Source organism: Heterocephalus glaber, unplaced genomic scaffold (assembly GCF_053883595.1).
Source record: "Heterocephalus glaber isolate CG9 unplaced genomic scaffold, H.glaber_assembly_v1.0 deba00001479, whole genome shotgun sequence".
Taxonomy (NCBI): Eukaryota; Metazoa; Chordata; class Mammalia; order Rodentia; family Bathyergidae; genus Heterocephalus; species Heterocephalus glaber.
The window spans coordinates 4,487,749-4,509,853 of record NW_028258316.1 but is presented as its reverse complement, the minus strand read 5'-3'; the positions used below and the strand labels follow the sequence as shown (position 1 = coordinate 4,509,853).

General features: G+C 60.0%; 3 protein-coding genes across 11 annotated transcripts in view; 2 read left to right on the top strand and 1 right to left on the bottom strand.

Moving 5' to 3' along the window:
- Positions 1 to 3,993, top strand: part of Pomt1 (protein O-mannosyltransferase 1) — a 14,047-nt gene extending 10,054 nt beyond the window's left edge. For 4 of the 7 annotated variants that reach the window (XM_004849087.3, XM_087183038.1, XM_021261859.2 and 1 more), the window contains 7 exons: positions 372 to 464; positions 577 to 697; positions 821 to 918; positions 1,231 to 1,344; positions 2,087 to 2,213; positions 2,664 to 2,841; positions 3,271 to 3,993. In XM_004849087.3, the coding sequence (XP_004849144.2) occupies positions 372 to 464; positions 577 to 697; positions 821 to 918; positions 1,231 to 1,344; positions 2,087 to 2,213; positions 2,664 to 2,841; positions 3,271 to 3,445 (906 nt within the window). In that variant the 3' untranslated portion in view covers positions 3,446 to 3,993. Of the gene's footprint in view, positions 1 to 371; positions 465 to 576; positions 698 to 820; positions 919 to 1,230; positions 1,345 to 1,546; positions 1,647 to 2,061; positions 2,214 to 2,663; positions 2,842 to 3,270 lie in introns of those variants that run through there. The other 3 variants (XR_015439816.1, XR_002396523.2, XR_015439815.1) reach the window with 2 other exon arrangements.
- Positions 3,989 to 8,587, bottom strand: Uck1 (uridine-cytidine kinase 1). 3 transcript variants are annotated; one of them, XM_021261864.2, is made up of 8 exons: positions 8,401 to 8,587; positions 7,976 to 8,135; positions 7,505 to 7,601; positions 7,259 to 7,401; positions 7,086 to 7,180; positions 6,497 to 6,582; positions 5,494 to 5,542; positions 3,989 to 4,979 (listed from the first exon to the last, which is right to left on the bottom strand). In XM_021261864.2, exons 1-7 carry the CDS (start codon positions 8,506 to 8,508, stop codon positions 5,521 to 5,523), a joined length of 711 nt encoding a protein of 236 aa, XP_021117523.1. In that variant the 5' UTR covers positions 8,509 to 8,587; the 3' UTR covers positions 3,989 to 4,979; positions 5,494 to 5,520. The 3 variants fall into 3 exon arrangements, with proteins under 3 accessions (XP_021117523.1, XP_004849147.1, XP_021117521.1); XM_004849090.4 differs by lacking the exon at positions 6,497 to 6,582; XM_021261862.2 differs by lacking the exon at positions 6,497 to 6,582 and having other exon boundaries at positions 8,428 to 8,574.
- On the top strand, positions 8,507 to 22,105 carry Prrt1b (proline rich transmembrane protein 1B). The gene is made up of 6 exons (XM_087183379.1): positions 8,507 to 8,594; positions 9,082 to 9,204; positions 18,749 to 18,867; positions 19,047 to 19,639; positions 20,009 to 20,129; positions 20,930 to 22,105. Exons 1-6 carry the CDS (start codon positions 8,507 to 8,509, stop codon positions 21,077 to 21,079), a joined length of 1,194 nt encoding a protein of 397 aa, XP_087039505.1. The 3' UTR covers positions 21,080 to 22,105.

Sequence of the window (22,105 nt, the reverse complement as noted above, 5' to 3'; positions counted from 1 at the left end):
TTGTCTGTCCTGCCTTCTCGGCCTGCTTCTGCCTGGCCGTCCTGTTGCTCCCGGTCCTGTCCTCCTCCATCCCCTCTGCCTTCTATGCCTCATCCCCACTCCCACGTTAGCTACAGCCAAGTCCACGGCACAGGGAGGGAGGTCCCGCTGGGCCCCTTCTGCCTCCGGGAATCAAATGGGGAAGCGGGGAGCCTGACCTCGAAGGCCACAGTGAGCTTGCTGGCCTGGCCCCTTCCGGTCCGGAGCAAGGAGCCACCCCAGGGGAGTGCATCTCGCAGGGACTGCCCCTGTCCAGCCTGCACCGTCACGCCTCTTTCCCGGCTGAGGACTGAGGCCTGTTCAGTGGGGGCGGCACCCTGATGTCCCTGCAGGACATCGTGAACAGGCAGTCGGACAGGGACACCTGGAAGACCATCCTATCAGCCGTGCGCTTCGTGCACCTGAATACTTCTGCTGTGCTCAAGGTGCACAGGGGTCCCAGGCGGGACGCTGGACAGAGCCACAGGGAGGGGTGGGGGATGGAGCCCTCCGGTGGGAGCCAGTCCCAATGCACCGCTGTCTCCTCGGGTCTGCCAGCTGAGCGGGGCGCACCTCCCCGACTGGGGCTTTCGGCAGCTGGAGGTGGTGGGTGAGAAGCTGTCGCGGGGCCACCACGAGAGCATGGCGTGGAACGTGGAGGAGCACCGCTACGGCACCAGTGAGTGTGGCCTGGGTCCAGCGCCTGTGTGTCCCCGTGGGCAGGCCTTGCTGAGGGCCACAGGGCTCCGTGTGGCCAGAAACTCGGGCTCCGTCCCGGCCCTGATGGAGCTGTGTCTCCCAGGCCAGGAGCAGAGGGACCGGGAGCTGGAGCTGCATGCGCCTACGCAGGTGGACGTCAGCAGGAACCTCAGCTTCATGGCCAGATTCTCGGAACTGCAGGTGACAGGCGGAGGGAGGTGGGCCCGCTGGAAGCACTGTCTACCAAGTGCCACGGGTCAGTCAGTCCTGAACCTCCCCCCCTCAGTGACGCATGTGACACTGTTGTCCCCATCCTCCGTGGCTGTGTAGTCAGAACAGTTGGGGACAAGAGGCTCTGTGTCAGCCGGGCAGTGTGACATCGCTAGGGTGTCCTAACGTCCGTAGCTGACAGGGAGCTCGGGGTCCACGTCCCGGCACTGCCTGTGCAGGAGCTGGCCGTGTCCAGGGCCCTGGTGCCCGGCTGCCCCTGCCAGCCTGTCCGCTCTGTTCCAGTGGAGGATGCTGACGCTGCGGGGCGAGGACGCAGAGCACAAGTACAGCTCCACACCCCTGGAGTGGGTCACGCTGGACACCAGCATCGCCTACTGGCTGCACCCCAGGACCAGTGTGAGTGCACGTGGGTGGTAGTGGGTGGCAGCCGCAGGCGTGGCATCCTCTTGTTCCGGGAGAACTCACTGTGGCAGGGAGAGCCAGGTGCAGCCTGGGAGGGTGGCAGGGAGTGGCCTGGCACTTGTGCCTGTCCAAGCAGAGTGGGGCTTCACACCTCCCCGGCAGAGGTGGCTTTCACAATGTGTCCTCACGCCCTCAGTGGCCAGGCCTCCCGTGATCACTACATGGGGCTCAAGAAGCGCCGTTCACCTCTCCTCCACCCAGTGCAGCAGAGAGCGCAGGCGATGACACGGAGCTCAGTGAGAGGCCTGGGCTCCCCTCAGCTCTGGGGGGACATGGGTTATCTTTCCCTGAATAGCTTTGTCATTAATGAATATCGAACTGAGCATGGTCATGCACACTGTATTTCAGCTACTCGGGAGGCTGAGGCAGGAGGATTGCGGGCAACTTAGGCTAAATAAAAAATGAAAAGGGCCAGGGGTTCACCCCAGCAGTAGAGCCCTAGTCTAGCCTGTGGGGGCCCCTGGGTTGCCTCCCCAGGACTCCCCACACCCCCAAAAGAAGAAAAGGAATCTCTCACTCCTAGTTTTCCATTTTTGAGTACAAAGCTGAGATGTCCACACTCTTCTAGAAGGGCCTCGGGGGACAAGGGTCGCTGGAGGGAGGCTGGGGGTGTGGGGATGCTCGGTGCACCCTCGTGCTGCTGACCTGCAGGCCCCATGCCCGGCCCCGCTCCCAGGCTCAGATCCACCTGGTCGGGAACATCGTGATCTGGGCCTCGGCCAGCCTGGCCACAGCCACCTATGTGCTGCTCTTCCTGTGGTACCTGCTCAGGCGGCGGAGGGATGTCCACGACCTCCCTGAGGGTCAGTGCCCACCTGGCCTCCCCGAGACTGCTCTCAGGGAGGGGCGGGAGGTGGCAGGGAAGCCGAGGGAGGGCTCCTGGCTCGAGTGCGTCGCCCGCCCGCACCGGTAGGGCTGCACAGCACGGGGCAGCCGCGCTAGAAGCCATCTGGAGCTAGAGAAGGCAGGACCACGGGAGAGCGGCATCCCCAGGACCCTGGCCGGCCCTGAGCTGCTGCAGGACTGCATGGCACCGCGTCCCTGCTGCCCTCTGGGAACTGCTCCCTTCCCTCCCCTCCCCTCCGTCCGTGCGGGCAGGGCTCAGTGGGGGACCTGCGGGCCCCGCTTTCACGGAGGCCCAGGCCGAGCCTCCTCCCCAGGGTGGGCAGCACTGGGGTGGGATTCGCGGGCGATTTGGGGTGAGCTGCATGGCACCCCAAGGCTTTGCTGCTCTGAGCTGTGCGTCCCCACAGACGTGTGGCTGCACTGGGTGCTGGCTGGGACCCTGTGCACTGGCGGCTGGGCACTGAACTACTTGCCCTTCTTCCTGATGGAGAAGACGCTCTTCCTCTACCACTACCTGCCCGCACTCGCCTTCCAGCTGCTCCTGCTCCCACTCGTCCTGCAGCACGTCTATGACCACTTGTGCAGGTGTGGGCCTGGGACGGGTGGCAGGCAGGGTCAGGCCTGGTGACTGCAGCCACCGTCAGAGACACGGCTGGGCGACACTCACAGAAGAGGCACAGGCTGGAAGTTCAGGCTGACAGGCGGTGGCCGATGTACCTGGGACCGGGTACCGTGGGGTGCTCGGGATGGTGGGGTGTGGCAGCTGAGCGGGGAGAGCTCAGGGCCAGCAGGGTACGCGCGGAGACTGTGCAGCGGCTCGGGCCTGCAGTGCCTGGGGTGTCATGTGCAGGGGAATGAGAGGCTGTGGTGAGGGGTGGAGTCACCGCATCCAGGTGGGGAAGGTGGGCAGCTGGGGGCGTGCGCAGGTAGGCGAGGGAGGGCCTGGGAGGCAGGCAGGTGACCTGCAGACAGCAGGGCCAGTGCTCGTGCATCCACACTGGTGCCCGCCTGCAGGTCCCGGGTGCAGCGCCACCTCTTCAGCACCCTGGTCGTAGCCTGGTACTCGGTCGCCTGCCACGTGTCCAACAAGCTGCGCCCACTGACCTACGGTGACAGCTCGCTGACCCCAGGAGAACTCCTGGCCCTTCGCTGGAGAGACAGCTGGGACATCCTGATCCGGAAATCCTAGAACAAGGACACTGTGGGCAGGGCCAGGACCAGGTGCCACATGCAGTGCCTTAGAAATCCGTTCCCCTGCCGCCAGCACTGGCTCCTCGATGGCCCAGTGACTCCCAGAGGTGGCTGGGCTTCGTTCTGGGAAGTTCTCCAGGGAGCACCTCAACTTTCCAGACTGAAGACTACACCCCATGGCCTCGCCCTGCAAGGCCCTTGTCCCAGATGCTGATGCAGAGGCCAGGGACCCACAAACTCGGGGACCCCACATGAGCCCTAGGCCTCCCTGGGCTGCAGGTTGGGTCTGAGTCCGCAGGGCCCGTCCTCCTGTGGGACACCCACCAGCCCAGTCTGCAGCCAGGCCTTAACCGCCGGGCCATCCTGACAGGGTCCATGGGAAGCAGGGCGGCCGTGCTGGGCTGCAGCTCCTCCCTGTTGCTGTAGCCTGAGGTTTCAGAGACACACACGAGCAGCATCTTAGACAGTCCAGGTCTGCGTCATCTGTACATCGTGTTGCCCTGAATTTGCCTTTTAAAATGTAAACAAGGGACACACTGGCTTTCACATCCGAAGCTGTTTATTCATTCTTCATCCAGAGGGGCAGACTCAACCAGACCCTTAGGTTCAGAGCCACCTGGCACACAGCACGGCTGGGTAACCATGTTGAGAAGCCAGTGTCTGCCACAGCACGTGCCATGGGCAAAGGATGCTTCCAAAAGGGCCATCACGTGGGAGGAGTGATGCAGGTGGGACCGCGGGAGGCTGAGTGGGGACCCAAGGGAGGTGCCTGCAGTCTGGGCATCTGAGGTGGCCCTGCGCCCCCGGGGACGGCCCTCCACAGGCAGCACCCTGGGCTGGGGCCCTGCTTCCAAGAGAGGCTGCTCAGCGAAACGTGGCTGGCCCCGGGCTCCCAGCTCTTCCCTGCCTGCCCAGTGTGGGTTGTGGAACGAGACTTCCAGGTCCCAGTCAGCCTTGTGCTAACAGAGCAGCAGGACACATGCCCCATCGGAGCATGTTCTGGTGACATGCACGTGTGCACAGATCGCACTGCGAGGCTGATCTCTCACTGGGGGTTTGCTGTCAAAGACCACCAGGCCAGCCAGTGGCCAGGCCGCTTGTGCTTGGCCAAAAGTACAGGAAGCAGGGGCCACAGGCTTCCCATGTGCTTCCAGGACCGCAGAGCCGCCCACCTCCCTCCCCAAGGAAGCAGGAAGCTGGTGACCTCAGCCCTCAGCCCGTTACCCAGACTGCCCCCGCCCCCAGGATGAGGACAAGGACGCCTTGGTCCCAACGCCACCCAGGAGCAGCCACTAGGCTGTGCTCGCTGCTCCGGGGTAGGGTGTCCCAGGCCCGTCCCCAGGCGTCCGCTCAGTGGGGTCTGCTGCTGGACTCCAGGTGGGACCGCTTGCCGGAGACCAGCACCCCAGAGTGGTCCCCTGGCTCGGGAAAGGTCCTCTTGTGGTTGCGCCCGTTGGCCCCGCCCCGGTGGCGCTTGCAGAGGTCGCCGTTGAGGATGTCCTGGATGTGCTGCACAATCAGGTTGATGGCGACTGCGGACAGGCAGGCGGTGCTCAGCGGTGCCCCGTCAGCCCCCGGCGCGCAGGAGCCCCCGGGCAGGCGGGGCAGACAAACCGCGTGGCAGTCACAGGCCCAGTCCACCAAGCGCACACCAAGCCTGGGCACAGGCTTCCTGCGGGTGTGCCCAGCCCTGCCCAGCAGCTCTACGTGTGGTCTACGTTTTCTTTTTCTGCAGCGCAGGGTACTGAACCCAGGGCCTCACGGGCCAGACAAATACTCTTATCACTGAGCTCCGCCTCCAGCCACATTTACATGTTCATTTTGACACAGGGTCTCACTAAGTGGCTCAGGCTGGCCTGGCACTCACAACCGTCCTGCCTCAGTCTCCGGAGTAGCTGGGATTCCAGGTGCACGGCACAGTGCCCAGCTCTCAATACGTCTGTAAAGCACACGTGGAACCTGTGCCTCAGACAAACTCTGCTCCGTCCCGAGACAAGATGCACGGGCCCTGCTCTAGCGGGGAGGGCGGGAGTGGGCGGTCCTTACCCATGTTGTCGACCCCTCGAGGGATGATCACGTCTGCGTACTTCTTTGTCTGCAAGACACAAAGGGTCCTCATGAACCTCCATCCTCTCCAGGCAACGTCAGGGTGCTCAGGGCAACAGCAGGGCCAGGCATCGAGACACTGGTGTCACCCGCAGGGGAGGGACAGGGACCCGGCAGGTGTCAGCCAGGTGTGCATGGCAGTGACCCACGCAGGGAGCAGCAGGTGAAGGAAACTGCCCTGCGTGTCCTGGCTGAGCTGCTGTCCCTTCCCAGGGACCCCGCAGAGACAGCTAAGCATGCACCTCTCCACTCCCTGAGTCCTGGACAGCCTTCCCAGGGCCCTGGAGAAGCAGGCAGGGCAGGACAGGACCGGGCACCGTCCCTGGTGCATGCACGGGTGGCCCTGCCTCGCAGCTGCCGCTGCCCACCGCCCACCCATTCTACTACCCTGCCACTCACTCCCTAGCAGCCACTCGGCGTCAGGGCCACCAAGTGATCCTTCTGCCTCGGTATCAGGTACCCAGGTGTGTGAATTTGGACCAAGGGAGCTGTCACCCCTGGGGACAGCTATCTGCAGGATATCTGCAGGGTGGGATCATGGTGCAAGGGGGCTGACACTGGGCAGCAGGGGCCAGGACAGGGTAGGGGAACCGGGGCTCAGAAGTCCAGGGGGAGCAGAACAGGGTGCCCACAGCAGATAGGCCTCGGCGGAGACTGCTTTCTGGCCAGGTGAACAGGACTTTGCCAGGAGCCGCCCCAGGGTGACCCAGGGTTGCTGCATCAGTCAGCATCCAGTGTCTTCTACAAACCCTCTAGTCTATCAGATGTCCTTCTGTGAATACTTTCTGTGAATACTGCAACAGCTAATTTACTTTCCAAATTAATTTCCAGGAAACATGAATGTGAAAAAGAGTTTTCTTTAAATAGCAGCACACAGAGCTCTTTTCTCCTACTTTTCTAAAGCAGGAATCCTCGTTCCAGTTCCTTTGTGCTGTACTCTTACCTAAGAGGCAAGATACTGTTGAATTTCTCTTTATATACTCCATCGGGGCTTAGTGGCGCACGCTTGTGATCCCAGCACTCAGGAGGCTGAGGCAGGAGGATCTCTGTGAGTTCAAGACCAGCCTGAACTATACAGTGAGATCCTGTCTCAAACAAACCTCAAAATAAAATACTCCAATTTGAGCAGTGTCCCAAAGCCCAGCTCTTACTTTGGAAGAAGAGTCAGTGAATTCCTTTATCTACAAGCTGCAGGGACGCCTGCTGAGCCCACAGCAGCACAGGGACATGGCCCCGCAGGAGCAGCCAGTGTCTGCTGGGCAGTGAGCAGACAAAAGTCCCTGCCATACGGAGTCGCCCAGGGGAATAAGCAACATGCAGGTGACCTCATGGCAAGGCCCAGGGCAGGCGGGAGGTGAGCTAGTGTTGCCATGGGGGGAGCGAGGGCAGCAACTGTGCAGAGCTGAGAACTAATCCTGTGTGCCCAGGTGTAGTGACAAGTGACATTCACGCAGGACTCAGCTGGCACAGGGCCAGGCACCACACGCCCATGCGAGAGGGCGGCTGGGCTTGGGCACCGCTGCGGGCCATACCGGCAGGCAGAACTCCTCGAAGGCGGGCTTCACGAAGGTGGTGTACTGGGTCAGGATCTGCTCCAGGTCCCGGCCTCGGTGCACGTCCCGGAGCACTACAGTTGAGACAGGACTTGCTCAGCCTCCACAGGCTGGAGGCCAGGCTTGCCAGGCACCCACTGAGCCCGCCGTACCCCTCCGAGACAGCCTGACGTCAGAGTCCGTGTCCACAAAGAGGCGCAAGTGGAACATGTCCCGGATCTCCTGGCTGTAGAACACGAGGATGCCCTCAAACAGCACCACGTCCGCTGGGTACACCACCGTGGTCTCGGGCAACCTGGGGAGACCAAGTCCGGGGTACTGATGCCATGCAGGGGACAGATGAGGCCACGGTCCACAGACATCGCCCACGGCAGGGCCTGCGGGAACCACTCGCTCACCTCGAGTGGGTAACAAAATCGTAGGTCGGGACCTCAACAGTTCTGCCCTCCACGATGTTTTTCAGAGTCCTGTGCATCAAATCGTTATCAAAAGCATCTGCAGGGATGGAGCAGAAGGCGACAACCCAGCTGCCCTTGTGCAGGGACAGGAGCGAACAGCTAGCTGAACTCGGGGTGGGCACGGCTGGGCACGAAGGCCACGGAGGACCCCAGGAGGCACTCAAGACGCAGGGGCTGCCTCTGTGGTTCACCTCTGGGAGTGACTGTGACGGTCCCCTGCCGGCCCGTGGGCCGCAGCAGCAAGTGTCCTGGTGCCCTCAGGCGGGAGATGGCAGAGAGAGGGGTCCCCAAAGCCCCCAGGGCTGCACCCCAACGCCTGCGGGGCCTGCAGGCCAGGAGAGCTCCTCCCCAGCTGCCACCCATCATCCGAGTGCCCAGGCTGCTCCGGGCCCTGCCGCCGCTGTGCCGAACCTGGGTGGTCGAAGTTGTACTGGCCCTTCAGGGCCTTGGCCTTCTGCTCGGCCGTCAGCACCTTGTAGAAGCGGTCCTGGCTCAGGATGACCAGTTTGCGCTGCCGGTGGTCCACCTCGTTCTGGCCCAGCAGCTCCATGATCTTCTCACACACGGTGGTCTGCGGGCAGAGGTCGGGTCCCGCAGACGCCAGCGGGACCCCGGGGCCCCTGCCCGCTGCCACAGGTGCCCGCGGGGGTCTCGGGCCGGCAGGGAGGCGGGGACCCCGGGATCGCTGCCCGCGCGCCCGGCCTCTGCGGCCCAGCCTCGCCCCGGCCCCGGCCGGCCCGGCCTCCTCGCCGGGCGCCCCTGCGCCGACCGGACCGCGCCACCGCGGGCGCGCGCCTGGGGACAGGGGACAGCGACAGGCCCGGCGCGGCCCTTACCTTCCCGCTCGCCGTGCCGCCGCTCACCCCGATCAGGAAGGGCCGCGGGTGGGGACGCTCGGCCTCCGGCGCGGGGGCCTCGCAGTCGCCGCTGCCTGCTGCAGCCATGTCAGCCCCCGGCCCCGACCGCCGCGCCGCCCTCCCAGGCTGCCGGGGTCGGGGCGCGGGCCGCTTCCGGGGCGCGCGGCGCATGCGTCACAGGGCAGAGGGGCGGGGCGGGGCGGAGCCGGGCGGGGCGGGGACTGGAGGGAGACTGGCAGGAGGGGAGGGGAGGGGAGGGGCGGGGCGCCCGCGGGGAGGACGAGGCAGGAGGACCCCAGCTGCACAGGGCTCTGCCGTGCGTCCGCAGTTCCGGGGCCCGGCCGTGCGCCCTCCCCGGGCCGGCTCCCTGCTCCGGCCCGCGCCTCGGCTTCCAAGTGCTCTCCAGGCCGCGCAGCACATCCTCCGCCCTGGCAGTCCGGGTTTCCAGCACAGCCGGAGCCCGTCCCCACCTCCCTGGAGCCCCGCGTGGCTCCCAGTCCCCTCCCCTGCTCCAGTCAGGTCGGCTGGTGCCGCCAGAGGAGGGTGGGCGCGGTGGGCAGGGAGTGCTCAGAAGGCAGCGGCCCCTTCGTCAACCCCCCAGGCCCAGGGCCCACCCCAGTCAGAGAGGCGAGTTGGGCGCTCTGATCGCTTGTCCCCAAGGTGTCCCCAAGGACAGCAGCGGCCCAGCGTCCTGGCGTCCGAGCCTGAGCTGCCTGGTGCTGACGCTGGAGTCACCCAAGGAAGTCATCGGGCTTGCTGAGCCCCGCGGCCAGCGGAGACCATGTAAGGAGCTGGGTCCTCCAGTGTGGCCTGCGGGTGCCCAGGATGCCCCACGCTGTCCCCTAGGCCAAAGGGACCCACAGTGGGCCAGGAGCCAGGCCCGAGCCACACAGGGTTCAGTTTCCTTGGTTCCAAAGAAGGGTTTGTGCCCTGAGGTCCCTGCATGAAGCGTGGGGGCAGGCAGCACGGCTGGGTTCTGGCTGCTTTGGGCTCTGTATCTGTCTGTCCACGCCGTTCACTGCAGGCCAGTTATATTCCTGTATTTTCCTATTTCCTGTTTCTGTCTTGTGGTGCTGGAGATTGAACCCAGGGCCTTCACACTGAGCTCCATCCCCAGCCCTTTATTATTTTTTGAGACAGGGTCTTGCTAAGTCACCAAGTTGCCCAGGCTGAGCTTGAAATTGGGATCCTCTCGCCTCAGCCTCCCAGAGAACAGGATTATGACCACCTACACTATGCCCAGCTGATTTCCTATATTTGTTTTGTTTTGTTTTTTGAGACAGTCCCTTGCTATGTAGTTTAGGCTGGCCTCGAACTCAAGGCGATTCTCCTGCCTCAGCCTCCTGAGTGCTGGGATTATTATTTTTTTTGGTACTAGGGATTGAACTCAGGACCTTGTGCTTGCCAGGCAGGGATAGCACCAATGAGCTACATCCCCAGCCCTTGGGATTCTTCTTCTTTTTTTTTCGGTACCAGGGATCGAACTTGGGTCCTTGCACTTTCGAAGCAGGCGTCGAAACCACTGAGCTAAATCCCCGGCCCCTTGGGATTATTCTTGATGCTCTAGCACTGGGACCTCAGCCCCTTCCAGAGCTGGTGGGTTCCCGAGATGGCAAAGGGCTGGGCCGGGAGCAGGCTTGCCAGGGACGACCCACCCCAAGTTTCTGTCCCGAGCCACTTCCCTGGGGCTGCAGGCTCTGAGCCCGTGTCTCTTCTGCACTGAAGCCGGGGCCGTGCCAGGCACTGGAGCCCTCTGGCGTCTGGGCCCCCCCCCTTGGCAGTCTCAGCTCTCCCACCCTGCCCGATAAGCCCCCTCCCCTGTCTCCTGACCAAACCCAGGCTCTTCCGGTGCCCCTTCCCCGGGACGTCACCACTGTCACCCATCCCGCAGCGGCTGGGCCCTCCCCAGGTCCCTCAGCCACGCCTCTGGGTGGGACTGCGCTGGCACAGGGTGGTGCCCTTGCTGGTGGCTCAGTTCTCCTCCCTGAACCAACAGCTGTGCCCGCCAGGCGCCTGTGCCCCAAAGCCAGCTGGGAATGTGTATGAAGGAAGAGTTTCCTTTTCGTTTCAAACGGGGTTCAAATTTGGGACCTTGTGCTTGCAAGGCAGCCACCAGAACCACTGAGCTAAATCCCCGGCCCCTCCTTTCAAATTTTTATTTGTACCAGGCCACGTTTGCAGTCCACAAGGACCGCATCCTCTTGGAGAGCTGGTGCGTGCACAGGACACATCTTTCCTTTTATCCCCTTCCCCTTCCCTCCCTTCATCTCTTGGTTCCTTTCCTATTTGCAAAAGACCTGTTTCCTACTATCTCTATTTTATTTTGCTCTTTAACTTATTTATACTTTGGGTTTCTCATATAAGAGATGCCATGTGGTATTTAAGCTCGTGTGTCTGATTTATTTCATTTACCATTGTGGTCTCAAGGTGCATCCATTTTCCTACAAATGACTGGAGTTTATCCTTTATGCCACAGTAGTATTCCATTGTGTGTAAATACCACATTTTCCTTATCTATTGTTCTGTTGATGGACATAGAGGCCACTTCTGACATTTAGCTATTGTGGATCGTGCTGCTACAAACATGGGTGTGCATGGATCACTGAAACATGATGTCTTTAACTCTTTCTTTTGGTACCGGGGATCAAACTTGGGTCCTTGCGCTTGCACAGCAGGCAGTGAAACCACTGAGCTAAATCTTTGGCCCTATGTCTTTAACTCTTTGGGGGAAGAAACCTACAAAGGGAGTAGCTGGTCTGGCGAAGCCCAACCGACCTCCATTGCTGCTTGACAAAGTTCCAGCTGGGGGAAAGAAAGGGGGGAACACATCGTACCCTCATGTTTTATTTTTTCTTGCCATAATGTTTATAATTGTTACTCTGGTCACAGGAGTCATTGTGTTTGTGACTAACAACAAACTCTCCATGAGACAAATTGGCAATGATGTATTGAAGTCTGATCTGGCTCACAAGTCCCAAATTCCAGTTTCTCTTAGTTCTATTGCCACATCCACTCCTAAAGAAACCTCTCCTAAAACCCCCTCTGTTCCCCACTACTATAACTCCCCCTCTTATTGCTGACATTCTTTTTACTAAAGGGGTCTTATGAAGAGATTGAAAGGACAGACTTTAGATGTAAGAAATAGTGGAAAATGGGAAAAAGAAAGAAAGTTAAGACAGGTAAATGCATTAAGGAGGCAAGTTACTCAATATTTCTCAAAGTGCTGAAAATATCTCCTGCTCATGAACTATGAACCCAAATGACACTTAGGTAAGATAAATAGAGGTATAGGAAAGTAGAGAGCTAATAGCAAACTATATTAACCATTGTGCAGTTTCTCAAGGGCCAGCTGGTGACCACAAGTTTGACATTTAATTAATTAAATCTTGCTTGTACCCCCGCTGCTATAGAGATTCTAATTAAATTACCCTCTGGAGATTTTGATTAAGTTACATTTTGTTCTACCTAGGTATGGGAAAATAAGGGGACAATTGTGATTTTTAAGAAATGTATTCATGATGTTCGATGAAATGAATCAGCTTAGAGAAACATACTGTTTAGTGAAAATAACCTTACCTCACTAGATGTTGCTAAGGCAACCTAAAATGTAAACATGTTCCGCCCAATGCTCCCTCGCTAGTGCTTAGAGATATAAAAATAAATCAGACCCTGAGACTTCTCAGAGGGAACCTGCACATTGCTTGCAACGGTTCTTTTCTCACTCTACGGCCCGAGACCTCTCCCCTTCCTACCCTGCATCGACTGCGGCTGGTCTGCGGCACCGGTCAAATGGAATTTCTAGTTTCAGTTTTCTGAGGCTTCTCCGTGCTGATTTCTACAGTGGTTGTACTAGTTTACATTCCCACCTACAGTGCAGAAGGCTTCCTTTCCTCCCACAGCCTCACCAGCACTTGTTATTATTTGATTTCTAATGGTAACCATTCCTTCCGAGGAAGAGTAGGAACAGAGTTTCTTGCCAGGCCTTCCCCTGTCATCCAGCTCTCCGGGTTGGAGCAGTGGAGCTGGTGGAGCCTGGCCAGGGACTGTCCAGTGACGCCTGGTCCCTGGCTGGGGGGGCGCTGTGGGGTGGACCCAGCCCTGCACATCAAGCAGCCCCGGATCTCCAATTGGCGAGGGTCCCTGTCCTGCACAGGAAAGAGGCTTTGGAGAGTGTGAGTGGGGGAGGGGCTCCTCGTCCACACTTCCGGTGTCTGCCCGGCCAGCCGGCGCAAGGTCTGCTGGGAGGCAGAGTGGGACCAAGGTGTTTCCCCCGCGGGGGACACTTCCTCCTCGGCCCCCTACCAGTGCTCCGCCCCCACAGCCCCCACTTCCTTGACAGGTCCCCAGAAGCTCAGGAGGGCAAGGACAGCACTGCCTGCTGGGCCCCACCTCTCACCCCGAACAGCACACGTGTGCGTGCGTGCGTGTGCGTGTGTGTGCGTGCGGCTGCTGGAGGAGGAGGCTGGGGGCAAGGAGGGGACCCGGGGTCTCCACGGCGGGGTTCCCTCTCAGCCTCTCTATCTTCCCCCACCCCCAAACACAGAAACACAGGAAATATGTTGCGGCCCTCCCTCACTCAGCCAGACGCCCCCAAGTGTCAGCTTGTGCCAGTCTCCTCTTCAAGCTTTTGTTTTGTTTTTGCGTTTTTGAGACAAGGTCTCGCCATGAAATACAGGTTTTCCTGGAATTTGCTGTATACTTGTCCAGGCTGCCCTTGGACTCACAGCGATCCTCCTGCCTCAGCCTCCTGAGTGCTGGGATTACGGGTGTGCGCCACCACACCTGGCTTCCTTTCAAGCTTTTATTGGTCACTGGCTCAGCGTTTAAAGAGGAGACCAGGGGCCCTGGATTCCAGGGAGCGAGTATCGCTGGATGACGTGGTGACAGTTTAGCAAGCCCTGGTCCCTGGTCGTCCACCTTCAGCTGCACCAAAGCCTCACTCTGACAACAAACCTTGGGGTGTGGCTGCCATTATTACCGCTTTCCTCGGGGGGCACATCAGAAATAAAGAGAGGACATATCTTTCGAAGGCCCGTGTGGTGCCAGCAGGTGCAGAAAGCCAACACACACGTTTTCACACACTCCAAGCAAGGAAGTGCATAATCTTGTTTAAAGACAAGAAAGGGCCAGACATGGGGAGACACTTCTGTAATCTCAGCACTCAGGAGGCTGAGGCAGGAGGATCACCCTGAGTTTGGGCTACACAGTGAGTTCAATAGTGAGACCTTGTCTCAAAAAACCAATCAATCAATCAATCAATCAATTTCAGTTCACTGAAATGGGTAGCTGTGTTACAGTGTGTAACAGCCTTATCCCTAGGAAACACACTAAGGTGTTCAGGAACAAAGGGCCATGATATATGCAACACACTTTCAAATATTCAGGAAAAAGGACAGCAAAAGGCAAACATGCATGTCATGCAAGAGAGGAGATCACAAATGATAAAGCAAACCCTGCCCCACGTCAGAGAGGCTGAGCCAAGCTTACAAGGGTATTCGTCTGCACCAGCTGGCTCGCAAATCGCCCCAGACGGTGGCTTAAGCAACAGGAATTCATGTTCTCACAGTTCTCCAGGCTGGAGCCCAAGTCCCAGGACCCACTCAGTCTTTGTCCTCTCCTGGGCCTTTGGACTTGCTTCCTTTGTTTTTTTTCACTTTTTTTGTAGACAGGGTCTTGCTATGCAGTCCAGGCTGGCCTTGAACCCTCTGTAATCCTCTTGCCTCCGCCTCCTGAGTACTGGGGTTACAAATATGCACCACCATGTCCTTCTCCCTCTGTTTTTTTTGTTTTGGGGTGTTTTTTTGGGGGGAGGTTGGTACCGGGGATGGAGCTCGGGACCTTGTGCTTTCGAGGAATGTGCTGGAACCACTGAGCTAAATCCCCGGCCCCTCCCTCTGTTTATTTCTAACGTCGGTTTCTAGTATAGGGGTTTCTGAGCCAAGTGTGGTGGTGCACATCGTCATCTCAGCACTTGGGAGGCTGAGGCAGGAAGACTGGTTCAAGTTCAAGGCCAGCCTGGGCTACATAGCGAGACCCTATTTCAAAAAACAAAACAAAATGAAAAATAGCGTACATAGGGTTTCTGGACTACGGGCAGCAGCTCCATCTGTACCCCACACCTCTGAGGGACGGGGGTGCGGGCACAATGCTTGGGGGATGCCTGCCCACCCCAAGCCTGCTCACAGGGCAGCGTCCTCCACCTGTGTGTGCAGGGGCAGGTTCCACCTTCCGCTCATCGATCTTTGTCCCTCCCCTGGCCTTGCAGCCGCAGGCTTCCGGTCCTGTCGCTGTCCCGAGGCACAAGTGACCCACCAGGGCCTCCTGGCTGTTTCCTGACCACCTGCTGGTGGCCAGCACTGCACAGCTGTGTCACACGTGTTTCCCTGGCTCTGCTGGGTGATTCCATCGGGCCCAGCTTCTGAGTCTGTACCTCAGTACCTTTCAGGGCAAAGTTCATGCACCTGATTGATTGGTTGATTGACTGATTTTCAGATTTTGCTTGATTGCTTTTTGGGGCCTTGCTGCATAGTCCAGGCTGGCTTCAAATTCCTGGCAAACTTCCTGCCTCAGCCTCCCCAGTGCTGGGAGTGTAGGTCATAGCCCGCCTGGCCCAGGCACCCTTTTTGAGTTTTTTTGATTCCTATCCTTGGTGGGGGATGGAGATTTAGCTCAGTGGTGCTGCTGCCTGCCTTGAAAGCTCCAGGTCCTGAGTTCGATCCCTGGTACCAAAATAAATAAATATATAGGTAAATAAATAAAATGGTTCCTATCCTTGGTTAGTTTCTATATCTCTATTTTGTTTGTTTATTTTTTAAATTAAATTTTATTTACACCTTTACATAATCTCTCTTGGTTCTTATTTTTTCCCCCTTCCCCTGCCCTCCCTTGAACCCTCCCCCCCACCCTCCCTATTTACAAAGACTTTGTTTCCATTTTTCATATTAATTCCATCCTTTGTGGGGTTTTTTAGAGACATGTAGTCCAGGCTGGCCTGGAATATGCGTCGTTCCCAAGTGCTGGGATCACAGGTGTGCGGACCACGCCTGGGTTGCATATTATTTTAAATCTTATGAAATTTCACAGGAAAATCAACATTTCTAGCTTCCTGGGTGGGCTACAGCTATAATAGAAGATTGGTGTGTGGCTGTCACAAACACCCCTAGCCACTGCCTGTCGCCCGCTGGCCCTCCCGGCATGGCCACTCCCCCTGCACCCCGGGTCCCCAGCTCCGTGAGGCCCCGTCCTGTCCCCAGCTGGTCCCGCTCTGGGGTCCACACCGCAGGTTCCCGCCACACCAGGCACCGACCTGGGGACTCGGCTGTTGGCAAACAGCGGTGAATTATTAACCGGGCGGTGCGGCTGCGGGACACCTGAGCCACCTGAGCCACCTGAGCCACCTGAGCGGGTGGGACAGGCCAAGCGCCATGGACTCAGGTGAGGCTGCGGGCCCAGTGAAGGGAGGTGGGGACCCTGAGCAGGGACCCCGAGACCCCAGAGGGGACAGGGTGGCTGCAGGGTGCGGGGTCCAGGCGCTGTGGGCGGGGGGGACCTGGGGACCTCGCAGCGTGCCCCGCCACATCTGCACTGGTCGCTTTGTTCCCCCTGGGGCCAGGCTGGGTCTGGGGGAGGTACGGGGACCCTGGGGCTGTGATTGGAGGGAGACGAGGACCCCACAGAGTGACCCAGGAGCCAGGGGACTCGGGACTGGGCGGCACCCCCTGCCCAGGGCTCCCGGGCTGGGGACATGGAGGGGCAGGACAGGAGCAGAGTCCCCACGGCCCCCACCCTGTCCTCCACAGCCTGGCCGAGCCAGGGAGCCTGTGGGCCACCAGGTCCCACCTGCCCTGCTCCAGGGGCCCCGAGGTCCCCCAAATCCAGCCCTGTCCCCTCCGGGCCTCTCCTGGCTGCAATGCCTGCCGGGCTCGGGTGTTGAGAACCTGAGAAGTCCACATTCTTTTACTTTTGGCCACCACCCTATCTACCATGGCCGAGGATTTGCCCCAGGGACCAGGAAACCGTTTATTATGGTAACTGGGGCGCGGGCTTGGCATCCCCGTGCCAGTGCCTGGCCTCCGCCTGGGGTCCGAGACCCTGAGTCCCCACTGGGAACCCCAGCTCCCTCTGTGACTTGGGGATCACAACAGTGCTGGGCCGTGCCCAGCCTGCCGTCCCAGCTGCTGAGCAAGGAGGGAGATCTCAAGTTCCAGGCCAGTGCAGAGAGCTCAGTGAGATCCTGCCGCAAACCTTAAGAGGCTGGGGGTGGAGGAGCTCAGCAGTAGAACTCCTGTGTAGAGCTTGGCAGGGGACTGGCAGCCTCCCCCTGGGTGCTTCCTGTGACCCGTCCAGCAGGCAGCCTGTGAAGGTGTGACCTGCCTCTGCCTCCTACAGTGGTCCCAGAGTGGGTGCCACCACTCCTGGTTGCAAGACCTCATGTAAAGTTTTTTATTTTGTTTGTTTTGTTATGCTGGGCGTGGTGGCACATGCCTAGAATCCCAGCACTCGGGAGGCTGAGGCAGGAGGATCACCACAAGTTTGAAGGCAGCTTGGGCTACACAATGAGTCCAAGTTCAGCCCGAACTACACAGTGAGACCCTGTGTCATCTCCCCCAAATGTTTCGTTTAATGTTTTAGCTCTGAGGTATAACCCAAGCCCACTGAACTGCACATATTTAAAACATGTGTTTCGAGCTATGCAATGTTATATTGTGTACCTGCAAGGCTGTCATGGCTGCAGATGAGCATCTGATGCCACCCCTGAGTTTCCTGTACCCTTGGTAATTCCTCCTGGTCCCAGGCCCTGGGCAGCTACTGCTCCTCTTGCTTCAGCAAAGCCTGTGTCTCCTAGAACTGAATCTCGTGGACTCAGGCAGCAGCGACTCTATTCGGTGGCCTCTTTAGCCAACGTAATGCTCGTGAGATTTATCTGTTTGTGTCCAGAGTTTGTTCCTTTTTTTTTGCAGTACTTTGGATCGAAACCAAGGTCTCTGCTCTGAGCCACATCCTCAGCCCTTTATTTAGTTTTTATTGTGAGCCGAGGTCTCGCTAAGTTGCCCAGGCTGGGCTGGAACTGGAGAGCCTCCTGGCTCAGCCTCCCAGAGTGCCAAGGTCGCAGGTGTGCACGCGACGCCCGGCCTAGATCCTTCCTTTTCACTGTGGAGTAGTTGCATCAGTTACCTGTAACGAATCCCGGTCCCCACATTTAAGCTTCCATCAACAGTGGTTTTTCCTGGGAGTTCCCGTGGGTCAGCTGGTGCTGGGGGCTGAGCACTTGGCTTCCTGGCTCCTTCATCGGCAAATTCGGCTCCTCCTGGTTGTGGGGAGAAGGGCCTGGTGCCTAAGGCCGCTCCTGAGGTTCTCGGGACTGGTGCCTGCATCTTCCTGGAGTTGCTGTTTTCATTTTTATTTCTCTTTATTTACTTATTTTCCAGAACCTGGATCGAACTCAGGACCTTGTGCTTTCCAGCTACATCCCTAGCCCTAGAATTGCTGTTTTTTATAACTCTCTCTTTTTTTTTTTTTGGTACCGGGGATTGAACTCAGGTCCTTGCACTTGCGCAGCAGGTGATGAAACCCTGAGCTAAATCCCTGGCCCTAGAATTGCTGTTTTTTAAAAGCTAATCTCAGGCTAGGAGTGGTGGTGCACACTTGTCATCCCAGCACTCAGGAGGCTGAGGCGGGAGGATTGTGGCCAGTTCCAGTTCTGCCTGTGAGCAGGTCGCACAGTGAGGCACACATGCCAGAGGGGAGCTGCCCGATAGCCTCGGTAGCATCAGTAGCAGGGCTGCAGCTCAGGGCCGTGCCGCTGGTGTGGGGACAGCCCAGGAACACTCCTGCTCACGCCCAGGGACGTGTGGGCTGTTTCCAGGGCCAGGCTGCTGTGCACACACGTGTGTGGCTGTCCTGGGTGGTCTCGTGCTTTTCATAAGATGTGTGCAACTGGCTGGTTAGTGTGTTTGTTTTGCAGTACCAGGTACTGTACTAGGGAGTGTTGAGCTACATCCCCAGCCTTTTAAAAAAGTTTTTTAAAAAAATTTTGAGACAGGATCTCGCTAAGTTGCAGTTGTCCAGGCTGGGCTTGACCTTGTGATCTTCCTGCCTCGGCCTCCCAGAGTGCTGGGGTTACAGGGGGTCCCACAAAGCCAGCTGTCAGTGAATTTAAAAATTTCAGATGTTACGAATTTTAGTTCAAAGTCTCCATGTGGTTCTTTTTCAAAACGCACAGATCTGCTTGGTGCTGTCCCCGGACGGGCAGGGTAGGGTGGCTGTCTTTTCTGATAACATCAACATCCGGGGCTCTCAGCTGGCTCTGTCTGGCTCTTCCCTGGAGGCCTGGCCGCTGTCCTAGCTGTCGGTGACCCTGCCCGGGCCCTGGATGGTGGGTGCTCTATGGTCCCAAGGGCGCTGGCTGGGCCGGGACAACTTCGTGCCCAGGTCCGCGACTGGCAGGTCACAGGTCATGGCCCCGGATGCCAGCCTGGGTTTGTCCCCACCCTGTGCAGCTGGCGCGAGCCCAGGACACCTCAGGGCGTCCGGAGCGTGACTTCCGGGGCGTGCGAGCCAGCCCCGGGCACACTGCTCTGTCAACCCCTCCCGCAGAGCCAGGGTTCCCCTCTGGGCCCCGTTAGGCTCCTGAGGGACGGCGTCTCCGTGGGCCAAGCACCGCTGCCCAATGTCTGTCCCACCGGGCCAGGTGCAGGGGCCTGAGGCCCCGAGGCTGGGCCTTGGGGTCACAGCGGGCTGTTGGGGTCCCAGTCTGTCCTCTTTCAGCTCCCGACACCAAGGGGGGCAGCAGCCCCGCGCGCCCCGAGGACCCCGAGAGCCCCTGGGACCCCGAACATCCTGAGTCGCCCGCGGACCCCGCGCTCCCGCAGCTCCCGCGCCGCCCGTGGCTCCTGGACGAGGCCCACGCGCCCGACGAGGACGCGGTGGCGGGGGGCGGTGAACCGGGCCCCGGGGACCCCACGGCCTCGTCCCCGTCCCCGGGGCCTAAGGCGGCCGGCAGCGTCCCACACATCGGCTTCACGACCGAGCCCCCGCCCTACGCGCCACTGGACCCCAAGGCGGCGCCCGCGCTCTTCGCTCCCTTCCCGCCACCCGTGCTGCTGCCGCCCGCGCCCGCTGCGCTCTTCCCGCCCGGCCCGCTCTTCTCGGCCACTGTGCCCGGCGCCTACACCTTCCCTGCGGTGAGTGGCCCGCATGGCTGGGTCAGGGCGGCTGGGTTCTGAGGGATGAACAGGAGCTCGGGAAGGAGCGGGAGGGGAGATCCAAGTTTGGCTACGTGGGGAGGAAGAATTCGGGATCCACGGTGGGGGCTCAGAGACCCTGGGCTGGGGGTGAGGGCTGGTCTGGTGGCCAATGGCTGTGATCTCAGAACTCTAAGAGGCTGAGGCAGGCAGATCGCAAGCTGAAGCCCAGCCTGGGCAATGGAGCAATTTAGCCAGGCAGGAAGGAATGAAGGAGGGAGGGGGCATGGGCGGAAAGGAAGAGAAGGGAAGAAAAGGAAAGGAAGAAGAGGCCAGTGGGAGGGCGCAGGCCCCGGCGGGGCGGAGCTGAGGGCCCCTCCGCTCTCGGTGTCGCAGTACTGCAGCCCCGCGGCTGCCCCGGGGGAGCACAGGGCGTCGCCCAAGGACTACATGGCGGAGTCCGTGCTGGTGACATTCTTCTGCTGCCTGCTCACGGGGCTCATCGCCGTCGTCTACGCCCACGAGGTAGGCGGGCGGGGCGGGGCTGCCAGGCCGACGGGGTCTCCGGTGGCTCCCACAGAGGGCGGGCACTGGGAGGGCCTTGCCCGTTCGGATGGGACCCGCTCCCCTCCTGTGCACCCCTGCACGGCTGCGCGGGAGGGTTCTCAGGCCGGGCCTGGGGCTGCCCTCCCACGAAGCTCCTGGGTCTGCCTCCCTCTCGCCTGTCCAGCCCCTCAGCCATCTGCACCGCTCACCACCCTGATAGCATCCCTCCACCCACCCGCCCACTCTTCCACTGACCTGCGGATCCACCGCCATCCACCCACCTACTCACCCGCTCCGCCACCCGTCCATCCGATTCAGCTGTGCATCCCCCCCCACCCTTATATCCAGGCATATCGCTGTCTGCCCACCCACCTGCTCGCTTATCCATCATCCACCTCTCCATCCTTCTGCCCACCCGCTGTACACCCGTGTCTCTATGCATCCGTTACCTGTTCGTCCACCCATCACTCTGTTCAGCCACACCGCCCTCCCTCCCTCCATCCACCTTTTGACCTGTTCACCCTCCAGCCGCATCTCCTTACTTCCCGGGGCCCTCCTGACCTTGCTAACCACAGGGTGGCACAGGGTGCGGGCCCGGGTGACGTTCCAGCAGCAGGAAGCTAGGGGCCTGGGCTCAGGCTGGCCTGGCCACCCTGGCTGTGAGGCCCTGGCCAAGTCGATGAGCCTTGTCCCTCCGTCCGCAAGCCGGGTGCAGTGACCCCATCCGTGGCCCTGGCAGGCCCTCACTCATCCACCCCGCGCCGGCCGTCCTGTTGCAGACCCGGGCGGCGCTGGGAAGGGGTGACCTGGCCCAGGCGGAGGAGACCTCGCGCAAGGCCCGCTCGCTGGTGCTCTTCAGCCTGCTCTTCGGGGTCTTTGTGTCCACCAGCTGGGTCATCTACATGGTGGTGGCCCTCTACCTCCCCTGAGGCTGGTGCCCTGGGGTCACGGCCTGGCCACCCCTTTCTGTGGACTCGGATGCCCTCGTGGCCAGCTGCTGCTCACAGAAGGCAAAGAGGCTGGATTGGCAGCTGTCCTCAGGCCGTGGCATCTGCGGTGGCCCTGGGACAGGGCTCACCCGAGCCTCCTCCAAGGTCTCCCTGGGACCCTCACCCTTGTCCTGACCTTGAGAGTCCACAGTGGGACGGAGCCCTGTGACTTCACAGCCACCTGGAAGGACTTGTCGCCTCCAGCCCTGCCAGGTGGTGCACCTGTCCCAGGAGAGGAGAGGTGCTGGCTCCTCCGTCCTCCTGGCAGCTGCTGAGGGACAGGGGCAGGGGCCAGTCTCCTCTACTGATGCCACAGCCAGAAACGGGGCCACTGTGTCCACCTGGTCCCAGGAAGTGGTGCCTGGACTTCTGGGGACACTGCCTCTTCCTGCTCCTTTCCGGTTACAGCAGCATCTGTCTGCAGCTGGGCTCAGGCACCTGTCCTGGGCACTGAGATGCTGCTGGCCCTGGACAGAGAGCTCTGCCTGCTGCTCACACCACGATGCCCAGTGGCTGTGCTGGGGCTTCGCTGCTCCTCCCTGCCCTGCTTCTGTCCCTGTCCCTGTGATCTGCAGCTTTGGCCTTGCCCACCCGAGCGGGGGGATCCACTGGGTCCCCTCTGGGCAGTGCGGCTGCAGGTCACCCCATCCAGGTTGCTGTGGTCCTGAAACCACGCCCCCTGCAGAGAGGAGGAAGTGGCCACTGACCATGGAGCGTCCACCGCCAGGCACCGGGAGACAGGACGGAGGGGCCTCAGGCGTGGCCTCCCCTTCACGGGCAGGGCTGGGCCAGGAGGGGCCGTGCCAGCCACAGGAGCAGAGGACGACATCTGAGGATGGGCACCTGCCAGAAACTACCTGCCGAGGCTCTTCTCACGGGACTCTGATTGTTTTTTTCCAGCACTGGGATCTGAGTCCAGGGCCTCACGCATGCCCTGCACTGTTAAATAAATCAGAACAAAAAAAT